This window comes from Macrotis lagotis, chromosome X (genome assembly GCF_037893015.1).
Source record: "Macrotis lagotis isolate mMagLag1 chromosome X, bilby.v1.9.chrom.fasta, whole genome shotgun sequence".
NCBI classification, from domain to species: Eukaryota; Metazoa; Chordata; class Mammalia; order Peramelemorphia; family Peramelidae; genus Macrotis; species Macrotis lagotis.
Window position 1 is genome coordinate 193,332,484 of NC_133666.1, and position 21,080 is coordinate 193,353,563.

The following is a 21,080-nucleotide window of genomic DNA, read 5'->3' on the forward strand; positions in this document are numbered from 1 at the left end:
GGAGGTCTGAAATTTGATTATGATATTATTAGGAGATTTCATTTTGGGATCTATTTCAGGAAATGTTTGGTGGATTCTTTTTTTTTTTTTTTTAGGTTTTTGGCAAGACAAATGGGGTTAAGTGGCTTGCCCAAGGCCACACAGCTAGGTAATTATTAAGTGTCTGAGACCAGATTTGAACCCAGGTACTCTTGACTCCACCTAGCCGCCCCTGGTAGATACTTTCAATATCTATTTTACCCTCTGCGTCTAGCATGTCAGGACAGTTTCCCTTGATAATTTCTTGAGGGAAAACATCTAGACCTTTAAAAAAAATCATAGTTTTCAGATAAATCAATAATTGTCTAATTTTCTCTCCTGAATTTATTTTTTAGTTTTTTAGTTTTTTCTATGGTATATTTTAAATTCTCATCTTTTTTTCCATTCCTTTTATTTTGTTTAATCATTTTTTATGTTTCCAAGAATCATTAACTTACACTAGCCTAATTCTAATTTTTAATGAATGATTTCCTTGAATGAGTTCTAAGATCTCTCTTTCGATTTGTTCTAATCTACTTAAGGTGTACTTTTTAATTAATTTTTGGACCTCTTTTACAATTTGTCATATTCTGTTTTTCATTTGCTATTTTCTTCCAGTTTTTGCACCTCCTTATCCAAACTGATAGCTCCTCTTTTAAATATTTCTTTGATATTAATGCAGTTTCCTTCCAAATTTTTTACTCTACTTCTCTTACTTGATTCTTTTCTTAGGATTTTGCAAGGCAAATGGGATTAAGTGACTTGCCCAAGGACACAGCTAGGTAATTATTAAGCCTTTGAGTCTGGATTTGGACTCAGGTCCTCCTAACTCCAGGGCTGGTGCTCTATCCACTGTGCAACCTAGCTGCCCCTCTTACTGGATTCTTAAAATTCTTTTGGAGCTTTCTCATAGACTGAAAATACACTTTTGTATCTTTGGATATAAGTTTTGATTTTGTTGTTTTCTGAATTTAAATTTTGATCTTTCCTATCATAACAGTAACTTTCTATGGCTAGGTTCCTTTCTTTTTGTTTACACATAATTTCAGGTTATTTCTTGATTTTTAACATTATATGTTTAAATTGAACTGTGCTTCCAGGGTGGAAGGGACATGATCCCAAATGGCAAGTTTTTTGGTGAAACCCTTTTCAGAGCTATTTCTGTTCTCAATGTTTCACTTCATCTGAAGTGATATGATCTAAGGAGAGGTTTTTACTCTTCTGGGCTGTGCTCTGGTCTGTAAGTGACCAAAACACTCCTTTCTTCACTGAAATTGTGAGGAGGGTACCTGCTCTGTTGTGGTGATAATAAGCTCTGTTGTGCTAATACTTCTCTTCTTTCTGGGACTGCAAACCTGGCCTGTGACCTGGATCAGCATAGGAGCAAAACTGCAGTGTCTTCCCTCAATGATAGCAAAGAGATCCCTGAAATTTCCTTTTGACATCCCTATAGTCTGTAGGCTGAGAACTCTGAATTCAACTATGGCTGCTAATGCAATGGCTCCCAAGGATTGCACCTGGTCAGTTGGAATTGCTGCTGAAGCCTGCACTGGACTGTGCTCTACACTCACCCTGTTCAGACAGGTTTTTCATGCTGAATTTGAAGTTGTTCTGGGAAGTCTCTGGACTGAGAGGTCTGGAAATCGCCAATGTGCCACTGTCCCATTCACTTGGATTTCTGCTCCTGGAGTGTTGGGGCTGTTCAGGGCTGCCCTGGTTTATTCTGCACTGTGCTCCTCTCTCATCTTGGGGCAACAGACCTTTCCCAGCCATTCTCCTAAGTTGTCTTGAACTGAAAAATTGTTTCACTTCATCTTTTTCTGGGTTCTGTCACTCTATAATTTGTTTAGAGTCATTATTTAAAGGTATTTGGAGAAGTTTGGGGGAAAGCTCTGGCAAGTCCTTGCCTGTACTCTGACATCTTGGTTGCCTATGATAAAAAATGCATCTATCTCCAGAGAAAAAACTGAGTCAAAATGTAGATTTATCCCATCTTTTTAGGTAGTATTTTTTCCACAATTATATATCAATAAAATTTTAGGATTTATTTTTTCTCCCTCATTTTCTCTTCTCCCTCTTTCCAAAATTGGTCGACATTTGGATATAGTATATACATGAACAATCATCTGAATACTGCCTGCTTCTGTCCTTTGACCCTTTATCCATTGGTGAATACCTTGCTTCTTATAAATTTGACTTGGTTTCCTAAATAATTGAGAAATTTCCCTTTGTTCAGAGATACTTGCTATTAGGATTATTTTCCAGCTATCTACTTTTCTTTCCTTCCTTAATTGCATTGCTTTTGTTGGTGCACAAACTTTTTAAATTAATATAATCAGAATAAAGTATTTTACCTTCTGTCATACTTTCTATCTGTTCTTTGTTCATGAATTCTTCCCTTCCACATAGATCTGACAAGCAAACTATTCCTTGCTCATCTTGTTTCCTTATGGTATCACCCTTTCTATCTAAATAAGAACAATATTTAGACCTCATTTTGGTGTCAGGTACTAGACTAAACCTAGTTAATGGTTCTTTTCCAGTTTTTCCAGAAGTTTTTTGTGTGAATTTTTTTCACAAAAACTGGGGGAAGCACTGTTTTTTTTTCTGGAAAACTTTGGTCTAAACTCACTGGACACAGTTCAGATGATTGTAATCTTGTTGGCAACATCTAAAATATCATGATCTGAAGCAAAAAGAACATTAGCCATTTTCTTTCCATGAGGCCTGATCAGTTTGTTGATCTAAGCCACGTCAATGTCTTCTTTACTACCTGCTTGATCTGATGCTTCTGACCTTAAACTTTATAATGAAGACTAGGGTGTTGTTGACCTCAATCTTCTTCAAAGCAGATTCAGTGGTTAAGGGAAACTTAGTTTTGGCCTAGTTATCAAGCTTGTTTCTCCAAATATAACTTTTCCAAAGCTATTTGAGATGCCTTCAAAACCTTAATGGCTACTGTAAGGTAGGGAACATTTGGATCTTCTTTGACCTTGGACTTTGATTCTATATTGGGGGGGGAGGGAGAGCAACTGCTTCTTTTTTTGCCTTCAGTGCCATTTTTGGGAGAAATAGAATACATATTTTAAACACAAAACATCTTTCTTTATTTTTTTTGGTTTTGGGGGCGGTTCTGGGTTGTTGTTTTTTTGGGGTTTTTTTTGGTGTTTGGTTTGGTTTGGTTTGGATTATTTTCCAAACATGACTAATAAGCAAATATATTTTGGATGACTGCATATGTATAATCTACATGAAATTTTTTGCCCTTACAATGAGAATGAATGAAAGAGAGGAAAGCAGAAGACTTGGAATTGAGAAAGTTAAAAGAAATGTTTAACATTATTTTTTTATAAAATTCAGGAAAAAAAGAAAGTATTCCAAAAAAAATTAAAGATAGCTTTACATGGAATGAAGAAACACTAGAAACCATTTCCATAAATACAAAAGTATATATATATATATATATGTATATATATATACATATATATATATATATATAAAACTAAGCTCATCTCTTTACAATATAACTATTTGACATAATTTTTAAAATGTAGCAAGAGCAACAAGCTGTGAGCAAAATATTTAAAGTACTACAGAGAAACAAAGAGTTGACAAAGCTATCTGTGGGACTTTTTTTCCTGAGTCTGCTTCCAGAACTTAAATTTTTCTTTGTCAATCCAATTGCAAATACCTGCACATTGGAAATGATTCTTGACAAATGAATAGAACACAAATGTTGAGATCATAAGAGCTGAGGTTGACTCCCACTTTGGATACTTACTAACAGAAAGACCTTGGACTAGTCATTTAACTCAGTAGTTTCAAATGGAAAGAAGAAACAGGACACTCTACATTACCTGGGGATCATCATGAGCTAAATATTGACTTCAAAAATTTCATTTATTTTATCTCTGTTTTTCTGTCTTTGTATTTATTTTATTAATTATTTAACATTTTGCATTTTAATCTGGCTGGTTTCATGTTTTCTATCTCTCATTCAACTTATCTGAACCTTCAGTTGCATGTCTGATAAATGGGGATAAAAGAGGTGATTTTAAGAATCAAGAAAAGTTAATAAATGCAAAGTTGTTAAGAAACTGAGGGAAGATACAAATTGGCAAGGCAATGGGGTTTAGTGACTTTCCCAAGGTCACACAGGTGACATCTGATTTCAAATTTGAACTCAGGTTCTCCTAGGGCTAATGCTCTATCCACTGCGCCACCTAGCTGCCCAGTGTGCAATTATTATAACAAAAATGTGAGATTTTTTTTTTGTTGTTGGGCCAATCAAAAGAAATGTTCTCTATTGAGTGTGATAGTGTGCTATGCTTTGAGGATATATAGACATTTTTGTTCTTTAGTGACTTCAGTCATATGCAAATCTTCTTTGATCTCTTTGGGATATAGACCTAGTTGTATTCTTCCTGGGTATGCTCCTCACTGCCCTGCAAGTCTGATATGGATATCAGTCACAGGCAATGGAGATATAAAGTGGCAGCCAGTCCTAAAAAGGGGTCTCTTTTTGAGCAATCTCCTGATCACCTTTCCATCTCTGAGTTGAGAGTTCCTGAAGCTTCTTCAGCTTCTGCTGCTGTCACCTCCAAAGTACATACATAGTTAAAGTTGCTGGGACTCACACTTTAGGCTGGTCTCTGGCCTCCTAAGCTATCCTGGACTGAGAAAAATCTTCTCTCTACATTTTGTTTGGTTATACTGACTTAAAATTCTATTTGCAGCAATGTAAATTTGTTTGGAGGGAATGTTGGGAGATATTATATTGCCTTTATTCTGCCATTTTGACTGTCTCAGAAAAATTATTTATTCATCCATTATCGTATGTTGAACACTGTGCAATACAAAGACAGTCCCTGTGCTCATGGGGTTTCTGTTCTTAAAAAAAAGTCAAGTATTTAACATTTAACATTGCCTACATTTCCCACTGTATCCTTATCATCTTTCTAGAGAATTAATACTTACAAGAAAAAAGTAGAGGAAAAACAAATGTCAGCAAAATAAACCAATGTATTTAAATACAGTGGCATTATGTACAAAGCACTCTATCAATGGTCCCACAGTTCTGAAAATAAATGGGGGAAATATGTCTACTTATATCTACTCTTAGAGATCAAATATTATTTTAAATTTGTGGCACTCAATTTTCATGGTCCAATTGGAAGCAGTGTTTATTCTTTCTTTTTGTATTATAAGTCATTGGAGATATATTGTTTTTTCAATTCTCTTTTCAACTGGACTTGAATCAATTTGTACATCTTTCCAAACTTCTCGAATTCATTACATTTATTGCAATTGTGAGTATAACTTTCTCTAAGCCTCAGGTTCTTCATCTATAAAATGAGATGTCCAAGAATGGTGATTCTACACTCATAATTCCAGATACTATGGTTTAGGGATTTTAATCTATCACTTGTCTTTATGTGGACAATCCCAAGAAGGTACAATAATGATTTGGGGGGAGAAAACAACTTTGCTTGATTATTAGCCAATGAAGTGCCCAGGTGAAGAGTAAAAAAATAAAATGTAATTGCTTAAGAGTAATACAAATGATTAATTTCCATTATTGTCTTTGGAGAAAACTATGAGCAGGACTTCCCTCTGTTTGAAGAGGGAAGCCCAGATGAAAGTGTGGGCTCTGGAGAGGTATGTGATGATTGCAGTGAAAGTAACATCCTCATAAAACACATCTATCCAATCCAGATATCAAAAACTTTCTAGATAGAAGAGACTTTGGAATTTGCCAAATCTATTCCCCACTGTCTGAAGATTAGGAAATTGAAGCAAAGAGATGCCAAGGTAAAGTTTCCCTGAGACAGATATTCTGTGAGAAAGTTAGCATTAGAACTGAGGTTTCTTGGTACTCAATCCAGTGATGCCATTGGCACCAAGATTTCTAAGATCAAATGAGAAAAAGAGAAACCCTTAGAGCAGCAAATATTATTCTTTTTCCTTCCCTTGCTCCCAATGCTCTCCTTACTCCCAGCTCTGCCTGAAATGACATTAAAAGAGTCAGCATAGTTTTCTTCAGTGGATGACAGACAAAACATATGACCGTTCCCCTTCCCTCATTTAGGAATGTGACTATAGGGCTGAACTAAAAGAATTGTGTCTCATCAGAAAACAGCACAATTGAAAGACAAATGAAATAGAGAAATGCTAATTCTTTTTCCATGGAAGACTAAAAACAGTTGTTTTCATGAATCACATGAATTGTGGGGTTTTCTCCTCTATTCCAATGTGCTACAACTATTTCCTGCCACCTTTTTTCTTTTTCATTCATGAATATCAATGTCTAAGCTCTTTCCTAATCACTAATTTGCCTTCACTTTTTCATTTATTTTGATATTTCTGTATTGGACTCTTCAAATTTTCTATAATGGGAATATTCCATATGGAAGTAATTGTTGAATAATTCTGATGAAAATTATTAATAATAACAAAAGTTTACATTTATCTAACACTTTACATTTGTCAAGTAATTTGATTCTCACAGCAATAGCCATGTTAAGATAGTTGCTGTTATTCTCTCTGTTTTACAGATGAGGAAAAAACAAGTGAAAAAACTTAAGTGACTTGCCCATGGTCACTTATCTAGGAAGTGACTCTGTCAGGATTTTAAGATCTCCCTGTCTCCAAGCTTACTCACTGCATCATCTAGCTCTGAGCATAAAGATCTCTGCAAAACATATATTGATGAAGAAAATCACATATGGTCATTAACCATGTTCTATTATATTGTTAAATAATTTTACTGTAGTACAGGCAGCATTTCTCAGTCAATGAGTCTACTTTATTTCGGATTCTTTCCTATCACTAAAAGTGTTTCTATAAATATTTAGGCTCAATTGAAGACACTCTTCTTAGGGTATAAATGGAATTTCCCAACAAAAGGGTATAAAAATTTTAGTGACTTTATTTCCATCATAATGATTTCTTTCTTGGAATTGTCTCATTATTTCAAAATTCCACAGCTTTTTCTCTGTTATATCTTGCCTATAGCCCCAAGTATTTTGAAACACATTGTACCCTTCCATTAGACTGTAATTCATCTGAGGCCACAGTATATTTTGCAGCTATATAAATCCTTTGAGTAGCCCAGGTAATTTAGTTTCTTGAATTGCATTCATGCAATGAATCTTCTCTGAACTCATGGGCAATCAAATCAACATTTTCACAAGAGGTTCATTAATACGATGGTGATACAGCTTCCCTATGGATACTGGACACACATCTCCATTAGACTATAACTCATTTGAGGCAATAGTGACAATATGGTTTGCCATCTATATAAATCCACCAAGTAGCACAGTCCCTTGAACATCGATGATTTAGTTTCTTGAATTGTATTCTTGCAAAGAATCTTCTCTTAACAATTGAATGAATGAATGAACATTTTTATGTTTTATTAAGAAAATAATTTTATTATTAAAATAAGTGTTCTTTAAATGAATGTATTTTAATATGATAAAACAATTCACAAGAGGCTCAATATAAGTACTAGAAAAATAATTCCTTCTATGAAGAATGAATATAAATATAAACATAGCAATAAATTGCATAAATAAATATATAGATATATAAATAGAAGTCCCCAAATTATAAATTGTTCACCTATTGAACACAGAAGATGGTATCCTAGATTCAAATCTCCTTTCAATAGAGAAATGGCAAATTATATTGTGTTAAAATTATTTAGGGAATGCGAATGATTTTTAGTTGGTGTAGAAATAATTCTTTCTAATGCTTCCTTAATTTTAGGAAGCAGTCAATAATTTGAAGGACTGAAATTTTTTTAAAATCTTCCTCAGTCTCTGAGTTTTCTTGTTAGTTTACTCATGGACAGGAAGACCCTCCTGATCTCTACTCGTACAATCTCCCATGAACAGTGGCTATAGTCTTTTCCTTGAAGGTACTGACTTATACCTTGGAAGTACCTCTTCAAGGCCAACCTGAAGTTCTCATTCTCCAAGAAAGGCTCTTCCCACTCCCCACCTTGTCCAAGACACTTCTCCAGTTGTTGCAGCTGCTGATCCAGTCCAATGAACAGTTGCATGAGCTGGGTCTGATTCCAAGCAGCAGGAACAGCTTTTAGACTAAAGATGGTGAAGATCTGCTGGAGCATCTCATGAACAATGACTGTGGCATCCCTCCTCTGGAGTTGGCTGCCTTTTTCCATTTCTTCCTTTGGGAAGTTGAAGCTGGTCCTGTCCTTCCAGCATGGCACCAGGGGAAATGTGCTCATTTGGTTCAGAAGTGAGAAGTCTTCCTGCAGTCCTTGAGTCAGGTCACAGCCCAGAGAGCAGAGGGAGCTGGAGCAGAGCAGCACCAGGGCAACTGGTAACAAAATCCAGGAGGTCATGGTGATACTGATGGATGGTTTGTATCTGGCTAAGCAGGGAAATCAGTGAGTCTATGTCTCAGTGTCTTGGGTTTCTGGCCTCTGGGCTCCTCTCTTTTAAATAGTGCTGAATGTAATTTTCAATTCTTAAATGGAATTTCCATTTTCTTTAAGCTACTTTCCTTTTTCATATTAAAACAATCCCATCTACAAAATGTTTGTGGAACTGCAACCAAATTTACCCTTAAAGGAAGTTTACAGAATAAATTTTTAAGATGAGGCATCCTATTTTTATTTTATTTTATTTTTTATTTTATTTTATTTTATTTTTTTCCTCATTCTCTTGTAAGGCATATAAAAATTTTTACTATATGTTATTGATTTTATGCTTGAAATATTTCTTACTTCAGTCCTCTCCCCATTCCCTCCACTGCCCTCATCTGCGTTTAGGTTTTTTATTCCTTTCTTCACTTCACTGCATGGCCTCCTCTTCACCTGTTCTACACTTATTCAGACTACAAGTCATATTTTGATAAACCTATCAGCCCTTTCAATCCCACCCTCTGGCCTTGTCCTCCTGATAAATGATTATCTCACATCATCCACTACATCTAAACCTTCCTCTAGTCATACTTGATTTCACTGTGCTACTATCTTCTAGTTAGGCATATGTAATAACCTTGCCTTACTTCATTCTTTCCAAATATGAGAGCTTATTCAGGTTAACTTTGTTGTGTTCTTGAAAAATTATGCCAATCTTTTCCCTTTTGGCTTTCCTGAACAAAGTTGTAACTTTTTAACAATAGTATTTTCTTTCTTCATTAATTACATGTCAAACCAATTTAACATTGGTGTTTCTTTAACTTTTCAGTTCGATATTCTTTCCATTTTCCTCTCATACTCCACTTGTCCCTCTCTGATACCATAATCAATCTGATATAGTTATACATGAGAAATCATGTAAACCAGTTTTACATTTTGTAAAAGGAAGTTAAAATAGAACAAAGATAATAAACTCAATAAAAAATAGAACAAAAGATAATAAAAATGGTATGCCTGAGTATGTATTCAGACAATATCTGTTCTTTTTCTAGAGGAAGATAGCATGTTGACGTTGTCTTGCATCATTGTATTATTGAGAATTGCTAAATTGTCACAATTCTTCATTATATAATATTGCTGATACAGTGTACAATGTCCTCCTGGTCTTGCTCCCTTCACTTTGCTCAGGATATGTAAGTATTTCCAGTTTTTTGAAATTATCCTGGTCATTTGTCTTATACCACACTAATATTCTGTCACAACCATCTACTACAGTTTGTTGAGCTATTTTGTAATTGATGGGCATACCACCAGTTTCCAATTATTAGCCTTCACCAAAATAGTTTCTATCAATATTTCTGTACAGGTTTGTACAGAAATGATTTTTTATGATTCTTTGGTATATGGATCTAGAACACTTGCTGCAATAAAGTATATATACAGTTTTATAGCTCTTAAGGCATAGTTCCAAACTGCTCTCCAGAATAATTGGATTCATTTTCAACCTCACCAACTGTATATTATGCACTTGTAACATTTCATAAGAAAATACTCCTCCCTGGCCACATTTTCCTTGATATTTTATTTGCATTTATAGGAATATAAGAACCTAAATGACAGTCAAATCATCACAAATTACCTTCTCCAGACTCAATTTACTGTTCCAAGAAGAATTAGGAGCTACATATAGATCAAAATAATAATCTGACAAAGTAAAATCCTTATCAAGGAATTCCCTAGATTACTAATGTTTAAAGTGCTCACTCTTCTCTCCCCTTATCCTCATCCTCTATGGTCTTGGAAGTAGGTAGGAATTAAACTGTGAAACTATGCCTTTAATCATCTTGTAATCTCTGGCTCTCCTAGTTACTAAATAGCTTTACCACAGGGAACTAAAGTCAGGTTGCAAAAGGTTTAATCTGAGAATAATTGATACCAAAGTGAATCCCTTATATGAGAGAATATTTTGTCCCAATACACAACATCCTGGTGAATGAGAAGGGATAGGTGTGTTCCTGGGGACAATTGATTTTCAGGATGATGTGACTATAAACTTGTGATGGTTCAAATGCATGGACTCATAGGTAAGACAGCACAGTTAAGGAGAAGGAGCACAATTGTCTAGAAGACAAATGCTTTTGGACAAAACATAAATTAAAGTTATCATTGTCTTTAGAGAAAAATAAAGGCACTATTTTTCCTAGCAGCATAAAAATTAAGCAATTAAAATCATCATGCTTTAGCCTGTAGAGCCTCCAAATTCATAAAGAAAATGTATCTGAATTGCTAAAAGAAAAGACATTTACATGAGCTTGAATATGTATAAATTTGAGGATTCAAAGAATCAACAGGAATTAATTCTAAAGTTCCCCTTTGTTTCAACATTTTCTTATTCTGTGATTTATGCCTCAATGAGAAAGAAGTTTCCAGTGAAGTTTGATTGGGGTGTATTTCCATTTCTAGGGAGTCACTTGTGAGTTTGTAAGGCAGGGACTGCTGTCCTATGGATTCCCCTTTGACTCTTGCTCTGAGTGTCCACACAAATAATCAAACTTGCATTTCCTGAATTAGTGATAGTGAAACTGTCTGTGGGAATTCTCTGGACCCTTCAGATTCACAGAATGCCCCTAGCAAGGTGATCTGGCCCCCCCATAGACAGATATTTTTCTTGCCAAGCTTTTCTAGCATCATGTCTGTGCAGTTTGGTTTTGCTGGTACCCTGAATTGCTGAGATCACTGCACTGGGTTTACCTCAGCTAAGTTTTCTTCATTGACAAGAAGGGAAACTACATTCTCAATTTCTTTTTTAAATTTTTGAAATGAGTTCGCTTTCCTTTTGTTTTTTCACATCCCTTTTACTTTCAAGGAATTTTTAATCTACAGTAAGCTGAATTCTGATGCTTCAAAACCTCAATGACAAATTACACATCCTTTTATGTCTGTTACCTTAGTTCATTTGAAAAAATCTCAGTAAGGGTCAGAAATTATTCTATTTTTGTTAATGATACCAATGTCATCCTTGGTTCATTATCATTTATAATTCCTTCCTCCTCCACCTTCTACATGTACTTCATTCCTCAGCTATTTGTGGGTTTCTGCAATGTTCCTACAATTAGTTTGTCTCACCTTCTACAGTAACCACCCTATTCAGGTCCTAATCTCTTGTTGTTAAAGCTTTTTAATTTAATTTTAATTTTTTCCCTAATTTTTATTGTTTCCTAATTCTGTTTCATGAGCCCAAGTTATTCTCTGGCCATTCTCTCCTCTTGAAAGTGGGGAGATTAATTTTACATTGCTCTAATACAGACACTCTCAAATTCTCCCATTGGCTCCCCATTGCCAACAATGGGAAGAAAAGAATACTAGAGTTGGAGAAATTAAGACCTGATTGCTAATCTCACCTCTTGGCATTACTAACCATGAGTCTTGTCTCTTCCTGTTACAGGGTTGAGCACTCTATTTAATAATCTATATAAAGTGCTTCACAAACCAGGATATTCTGGAGATTTGCTCATATCAGCTAATTTTCATAAATTTTCACTTTAGATTTGAGTGCTTCAGAAATAGGCAGACATTACTGTTTGCTCATGGTTTGTTTTATTGCTTTTGTTGATTGTCTAGAATTTAGAAAGAAATGGAAAATAGGTAGCTAATGTAGTTTAAAATTAAAAGTATGTGGTGTGTTTTTTTGAGAGCTAGTGGTTAGAATAGTTTACCATAAACTACTGTTTGAGGGGTATTATATGATTTATTACATTAGAGTCACTGTGGCATATCGTCTAGGATGTTAGATTTGAACCTAAAAGATCTGAATTCAATTCTACTTGAAACAATTTTTTAATTATAATCAGAGCAAATTACTAAGGTACTGATAGCTTCCATTTCTTTCCCTATTAGAGTGAACCTAATAATATTTATACTAAGATCTTTATGAAGTAAATAATGATAATTCATTGCAATAATATTCATATAGATCTTTAAATTTTTTTCAATTTGGTAATCTTCAAAGATCTTAAACTTGGTTAACTATTTTCCAAATAATAAATTCATGGCACTAGTAAGGCCTTCCATTGTCTATATTCAACCTATATATTCACTGTTACATTATGTTTCTTTTCATATACTTTATATTCTGGTCACTCTGTCTTTTGCTTTTCTTTTCTCTCTTATTCCCATTTCTATTTTATATCATGTCCAGTATCTTCATTCATCAGTTTTATTAAAATCCTTCCCTTTTAAAAAGTCTTGAATCACACAAAAAATTACTTTTAAAGAGTGTTTACAGATTTAGCTTTCTGGGGGTTTAAAATGATTTCATACTTGGTAACTCCCTCAATAGATTTGAGACTAAAAGGACATAATATAAGTAATGTAAGTTCTTTGCCACTCTTAGAGCATTTTGTAAATATCTACTGATTCTATATGATTGCTTTGTTATTACGTAGGAGAGAAAATGTACAGGGATTCAATTCCTATTTCCAGATCATAATAAAACTAAAGTGCTAAGATAAAAACAAAAAGAAGCTCATGCTTTATGTAGACAATAATTCATACAAATAATGATCAATGAAGGGAGCACAACCAAACAATAAAACTGGAGACTAAATGGCATAATTCTAAACAAATATGTCAAAGAATAAATTAGAGAAATAATTAATAAATTTAAGAAAGGCAGTCATAGCGATGAGATAACAGAACAGCATTTCTTTATTTTTCTAAAGTAGTGTTTATAATCTCTATTCTGGACTCTTATGTTGAGTCCCACTTCTGGACTCCTTCAATCTTCCCCAAAGTGAGCATTAGAGGGACAGGAGACAAGGAAGGCAAGGGAGACAAGTACTCCATTAAGATCTCCAAGTGCTCCATTTCTTTACCAAAACACCAGTGCTTAAATACCTTTCCAGTCTCTAATCCACTCCCACTCCCAACACTTAGTAAGATAAGACTCTGGTGCTCAAGGACACAAGGTGAAGATAGTTTATAGTACTCTCATACACAACAGTCCCTAACATATCCCCCTTTTTGAAACAAATTTATTACATAATGAATGCCACATAAGATGTAAACAAAAGTTCAAAAATAGTACAAACAAATGTTAATTAAACAATAATAAAAGCCAATATCCCCAAATTCCTTGAAATACATTTTTCCTCAACTTACAAAGATTATAGTTTTTCTTTTGCCAACAAAAAACCTTTCAAAGCAATCAAATTCAAAACCCAAACTAAAAGGAGTAACATTTAAATTTACCTAATTATTTCAGAGTATAGACACTATCCCAAACACAGAAAACAATTCTCTTGTATCACATTTACCAAGCTGAGACTAATACCCTGGCCAGTACCAGATCTCAGAATATAGAAACATTTTCCCACTTCTCCAGGCCAAGTAGAGAGGTGTAGAATGCCCTATAGATGTTCACATACACACATTCACACATAACCAATCAAGACTGGTCAACAGAAATATAAGCTATAGGCACAGACTTCATTTGAAAGACAAAAATCCCAATTTCCCAATCCCAGAAAAAAAATCTTCTTTCCCTTTATTCTTAACTAATTGAACCATGAAACTTCCTCATCAATAACCTATTGAAAAACATAGTGATTACCCAACCCCCCTCCTTCCCAAACCAGGAAGAAGGCATGGGGGTCCCTTGATAACTAAAATAAGCTTTATGAGACATAGGTTTGAGTTTTGAAGTTGCAAAAAGGAAGATTTCCCTTCTCTCTCTCCCCTCCTTCTGCAGAGGGTGGGAACAGCAGAGAATGAGAGAGAGCATTTGAAATCATGTAAGGGGTTAACACCAGTACAACCTGGAGTTGCCTCACTTGTGAACAGTAGCTATCACCATAGCAAACTGTCCAACAGCATGTGACGTGTTCTCTCTCAACACAGGTAGGGAGCAATTCACATCCCTCTGCTGCAGGAGCAATGGTCATAGTCCCAAAGCCCTCAGATGAAGTCTGAGAAGTGAAAGTAGCTGTTTATGCCTTTGATGCCAGGGTCTGAATCAAAGTTGGGGGGTTCTTCAGTGGGTTCCAGGTCCAGGGACCCGGGTCGCAGAACACACAGCATGGTCAGGCAGGCAGCCATGTCCGAAAAGAACAGCAAGCAGGTTCTCCACATCTGGTTCATGATGCTGGCGTGACAGCAGACTGCTGCTTGAAAAAGAAGCTCCATCCCCAGAGGCACTACCTAGGAGACTACTCCCACCGACCCCTTCAGTGTTAAATACTTAATTGTTTTCTCACTTTTCCTGGTTTCTCTTTGTTTAAAATCAGCCCCCTAAGTAACAAATCAACCTGTTACTTTCTACAGAGTCCTCCGCTCTAGGATGTCACCTGGTTGGTTCTCTTGCTTGTATCTGCTATTTCCCTATTCTGGACTTTACTCAGATAACTATGCCTTTATTATACATTTTCTGAGGGCAATATGTTGAGTCCCACTTCTGGACTCCCTCAATCTTCCCCAGACGATTTTTGGAGGGGTGGGAGACAAGGATGACAAAGGAGATAAGTACTCCATCAATATCTCCAAGTACTCCAAGTGCTCCATTTATTCACCAGAATACAAGTACTTAAATATCTTTCCCAGACCCTAATCCACTCCCACTCCTGTGGCACTTAGTAAAACAAGGTTCTGATGCTCAAAGGCACCAGGTGATGATAATTTACAGTATTACCACACACAACAGTCCCTAACAGTAGTGCACAGAGAATATATTACATAGCACAAACGTTTATAAAATATTATGAACATCAGTGAACTGAACACCTAAATTTTTAAAAAGGTAATAAAGAAACCCAAAAAGGTCATAAAGGAAAATCTAGAAAATTCAAGAAAAATACATAAATTAGAATCTTAAAATTCTATAAAAATTCATAAATAGATCTAAGATAAAAACAACAACTTTTTGCAAAAGCTAACAAAATAAATGTTTAATCAATACAATTAAAAAGAGAAGTGCAGCAAAAAAGAATAGTCATAAAATAAAGAGAAAAAACATAACATAATTTTTATATTTTATTATTCCAAATTATATGCCAACAAATGGAAACATCCAAAAGAAATATTGTCATGTACAAAGACTTGGAAGTTAAATTTGTAAGACAAGTGGCAGTATTTAATCATTCACTCCCAATAAAAGGACTTCAAATATTTATGAATGAACTACAAAAGAAAACAATCACATTAGTCTTGATCAAACTATAGAACAATTCTATCAATGCCATAAAATACTATATTAGCTCTGAAGCACTAATTATTCTCAAAAACTAAGTAAAGCCGTGAAATCCTCTTTTAAACAAATGTAAACTTAATTTTTATAACAGACAGATGAATGAATGAATGCTGAAAAACTGTAGAATAGCATCATTAAGAATAACTAATAAAAAAATCTTACTAAGAATGTTTATTCAAATATTTTATAATAAAATTATCAGAGTATAGCATTTTTTGAGAAAAACTATTCAATATGAGCCAAAGTGATTTAAATCTTATATATAAGAATAGTGCAACAATAATTGCACCATTTTCTTATTTTTGAGTCTTTGATGTAATAGTTTTGATTATTTTCTTTTGATTTCATGTTTTAATCTTTCCCAGCATCACAGCAAATTTCTTTTTTTATTTCATTTATTTAAGGCAATGGGACAAGTGACTACACAAGGTCACCTAGCTAGGCAATTGTAAAGTGTTTGAGGGCAAATTTGAACTCAGGTCCTCCTGACTCCAGGGCCAGTGCTCTATCCACTGTACCACATAGCTGCCCCTCTTTGCAACTTTCTATTGTCTGGTTCCTTTCTTCTTGCTTGCTCATAATCTCAGCTTATTTTTTGACATTTAACTTTATATGTTAAAGTTGAACTGTTCTTCCAGGGTTGAAGGGACATTATCCCAAACTATCAGTTTTTGGGTGAAACTCTTTTCAGAGAAATGTCTGGGAGGTTTGAATGTTTCAGTTCATCTGAGGTGGTTTGATATAAGTAGAGGTTTTTATTCTTCTCCTGGTCGGAGATTTAGTCTGTGGGTGAGAGAGTCCCGGCTCTCTTCTAGAAACAAGCTGGGTGTGCTAATGCTTCTCCTCTTCTTGAGACTGAAACCCAGAATTGGGACCTAGCTCAGAGTCTGGGCAAAACAGCCATATCCTGCCTCATAATAGCAAAGGGACCTCTGTGATCTCTTTCTGACAGTCTTACAGTCTTGGGTCTGGGAACTTGGGAACCAGCCAAAGCCACTAATGCCGTGGTTCCCAAGGACGGCTCCTGTACAACTGGTATTGCTCCTGAGGCCTGCATTGGACTGTGCTCCTCTCTCACCTCTGGGGAAAGGTAATCTTCCAAGTTCTCCTTGGGCTGGGAATTTGCTTCACTTTGTCTTTTTTGTGGGTTCTGCCAGTGGAGAACTTATTGGAGTCTTTATATACAGGTATTTGAAGGAGTTTGGGGAAATGTTTGAGCAAGTCCCTGCCTTTATTCTGACATCTTGGATCTACTTCTGATTCTAAAGTAGGAATGACAGATACTTTTCCCTCCTTTATGAATGAGAATATAGGGCTGAAATAAAAGAATTGTGCTTGTTCAGGAAATGACACAACTGAAAGATAAATGAAGCCAAGAATTACCAATGCCTTAAACTGAGAAAACTAAAAAGGGTTGTTTTCATGAATCACAGGAAATGTGAAATTTTCACCTCTCCTGTAATATGCTACAACTATGTCATACCACCTTTTTTTCCTTTTCACTCATTTTTCTAAATGACTAGGCTTCTTTTCTATTGACTATTAACCTCCACTTTCTCATTTACTTTGATATTTCTGTACTGAATCTTATATATACTACATAATTACTCAAAGTAGGAGTAGTCATTGAATAATTCTGATTGCAATTATTAATAGTAATAGAGTTTCCTTTTACATGACACTTTTCTTATGTCAACTAATTTGATATTCCCAGCAGTAACCTGTAAGGTAAATGCTATTATTTTTTCTGTTTTACAGATGAGGGAAATAAAGTTGAAAAAGCTGAAGGGACTTGCCCAAGGTCACCTCTGTCAGGATGTTAAGATCTCCATGACTTCAAGTTTATCCACTTTGTCATCTAACTCTGAACATAAATATCTCTGTAGGCCACATATTGACTTAGATAATCATATTTGACCTTATCTATGGTCTATTATGTTGCTATGTATTCTGTTGAACATTTTTAATGTAAGCTAGGCAACTTGGGACTGTTGCTTCCTGAAATACAGCCAATGCCACAAGTTTGCCATTTCTCAGTCAATGGAAGCCTACTTTATTTCCAATTCCTTCCTATCTTTATAAATGTTGCTATAAATATTTTGGCTCAATTGGAGACATGGTTCTTATCAATGTCTTCCTTGGGGTATAAACTTAGTGATGTAATTTCTCAGCTAAAAGGGTATGAAAATGGTAGTGGCTTTATTTCCATCATTTCTATTTCTTTCCCAGAATTGTTTTTTTAAAGCTACAATGCATTGTCAATGTTATATAAGTCTTTCCCATGGACATAAGTATTTTGGAAATAGGTTGCAACTTTACTTTAGAGTGTAATTCATCTGGGAGCACATTGTCTCTGTTATTTTGTACCTATATAAATCCACTGAGTAGCACAGTTGCTTTATCTTCTTTATTCCTCTCATTTTTGTAATGAATTTTCTCTGAACTCATTTAATCGACATTTTCACATGATGTTCGCTAACAAAAATGTCTTTATTAATAAAATAGAATTTTTTGATTCATTTATTTTATATTATTACAATAATCTTGTTGTGAGAGTAAACATAAATCCCCTCCTCCCAAAAAGATGAAAAACCTCAAGAATAGTGAGAGAGAAAAAAATGTACTTTAGTCTGTGTTCAGATTCTAATGACTCTGTCTCCAGCATGAATTGTCTTCTTTATCATGAGTCCAACAAAGAAGTTTCTTCAATATTTTCCCCACAGTTACTATTACAAGCTGTATTTCCCTCCATTCTATTCCTTCCAACTCTCATTTATTTTACTCTCTCCTTTCACCCTGTCCCTGTTCAAAAGTGTGTTGTAACTGAGCACCCTCTCCCAAGATCTTCCCTCTCTTTTATCATCTATTTCCCCCTTCTCTCCCCCCATTCCTCCTTTATCCCATCCCTTTTCTCTCATTTTTCTCTAGGATAAGATAGATTCTATACCCTATTAAGTGTGCATGTTGTTTCCTCTCTGTGCTATTTCTGATGAAAATGAAGGCTCACTCATTCCCCCCTAACTTTCTCCCATTACAATCCAATGAAAAGGTTTTTTCTTTATTCTTATGTGAAATATCTTAGCCCCTTCTTCCTCTCCTTTCTCTTCCTCCTAGTGCTTTCCTTTATCATGTATTGGCTTTATATTTCTACTATATTATACCATTATATTCAGCTACTTCCTGTGCCTTATTGATATATGTTCCTTCTAACTGCTCTTATAAACGAGAAAGTTCATATGAATTATCAGTATCTTCTTCCCATAAAGGAATACAAGCAGTTCAATATCATTAAGTTCCTCATAGTTAGTCCTTCTCATCCACTCCCTCTATGGTTCCCCCAAGTCCTGTACTTGAGGATCTGTTCAACTCTGTTTGTTTCAAGAGGAAAGTTTGTAAGTCCCCTGTTTCATTGAAAATTCAACCTTTCCCCTAAATGAGGATGTTCAGTTTTGCTGGGTAGTTGATTCTCAGTTGTAAACCAAGATCTTTTCCCTTCTGGAATATCATATTCTGAGCCCTACAAGCCCTTAATGTAGATGCCACAAGATCCTGTGTAATCCTGACTATAGAGCCACTGTAGTTGAATTGTTTGTTTCTGGCAGCTTTTAGTATTTTCTCTTTGACTTGGGAGTTTTGGTATTTGGCTATAATATTCCTGGACAGTTTTCCTTTTGAGATATTTTTCAGGAGGTGATCAACAAATTCCCTCAATTTCTATTTTACCCTCTGCTTCTAGGATCTCAGGGAAATTTCTCTGTGTTATTTCTTGAAAAATAAAGTCTAGGCTCTTTTCCTGGTCATGAGTTTCAGGTAGCCCAGTAATTTTTAAATTCTCTCTTCTGGATCTGTTTTCAGGGTCACTTGTTTTTCTAATGATATATTTCATATTTTCTTCTAATGTTTTAGGAATAGTTTTATTTCTTCTTGATTTCTTACAAAGTTATCAGCTTCCTTTAGTTCCATTCTGCATTTGAAGGAGTTATTTTCTTCAGAGAGCTTTTTTTATCTCCTTTTCCACCTGGCCATTTCTGCTTTTAAAGGCATTTTTCTCCTCATTTGCCTTTGGTGTTCATTTTTCAATTTGGCCTAAACTGGTTTTTAACATGCTATTTTCTTCTGTATTTTTTCTATTTCTTTCACCAAGTTCCTGACTTGGTTTTCATAATTTATCTGCTTTGCTCTCATTTCTCCTCCAAATTTTTTCCTCTACCTCCCTTAATTGCCTTTCAAAATCTTTTTTGAGCTCATCCATAGCCTGAGCCATTTTTCTATTTCTCTTGGAGTTTTTTGGATATAGAAGCTTTGATTTTGTCATCATCTGAGTATGTATTTTGATCCTCTATGGGACCATCGTAATTTCCTATGGTCAGATTCTTCTTTTTCTGTTGTTTGCTCATTTCATCAACTTATGACTAATTTACCACAATTCCAAGGTTTTGGGGAGATTTGGGGACAACCAACAGGGACCTTAATTCCTCCAAGGTTTTATGAAAGGCTCTGACTCTCTTGCCTGTGTTCAGGCTCTCTGCTCCATCCTGGAGCTTTGAGAATGGTTACTGCTTGGTTATGGTAGTGTTGTGGGGACCCAGACTGTACCTTGGATCTGAGTGTGGACAAACAGCTGAGTCCTGCACCAGAAGGAGCAGAGAGACCTTTGCAGTCTTCCCAAACCCTGTACCATCTCTCTGCCATGGACCCAGGAGCCCAGTCGACTGTGCAGGGCTGCACTGGCTCTGAATTGTAGCTTTTTACAACACCACCCCACCCTGGCCCCCATCCTGGTGGAACAGATCTTTCCTGCTGAACTTGTAAGTTGTCTTAGACTGGGAAATTGTATCACTCAGTTTTTCTGCAGGTTCTACCACTTTTAATTTTGCCTCCAGTCATAATTTGATGACTTTTGGAAATTTGGGGGTAACAAGTTTCTGAGAATTACTGCCTTCATGCTGCCATCTTGGCTCTGGCCCCTCTTAGACTCCTCTTGAATTGCATTGTTGCAATGAATCTTCTCTTAAATCTTGGATGATTAAATGAACATTTTCACATGAATCTTATTAATAAAATGATTTTATTAATAAATGAACATATTTCATGTGACAAATAAAGCAATTCACAACAGGCTCAACATAAGTACTATAAAAATATTCCTTCTATGAAGAAGAAAAATATTGGCATAAAAATAAATAGCATAAATAAATGGATGGATATATAAATGGAAGTACCCACAACTGTTCAGCTATGGAATACAGATGAGGATAACCTGGATTCAAATCTCCTTTCAATAGAAGAATAGGAACTTATATTGTGTTACAATCATTTAGTGAATACAGATGACTTTTAGTAGTTGTAGAAATAATTCTTTCCAATACTTGCTTAATTTTAGGAAGCAGTCAACAATTTGGAGAACTGTCTTTTTTTTCTTCC

General features: G+C 35.2%; 1 protein-coding gene across 1 annotated transcript; it reads right to left on the bottom strand.

Annotated features, from left to right (window-relative positions):
* Window positions 1-7,837: 7,837 nt before the first annotated feature.
* On the bottom strand, window positions 7,838-8,392 carry LOC141499732 (interferon alpha-1-like). Its single transcript, XM_074202407.1, has one exon. It carries the CDS (start codon window positions 8,390-8,392, stop codon window positions 7,838-7,840), a length of 555 nt encoding a protein of 184 aa, XP_074058508.1.
* Window positions 8,393-21,080: the final 12,688 nt, after the last annotated feature.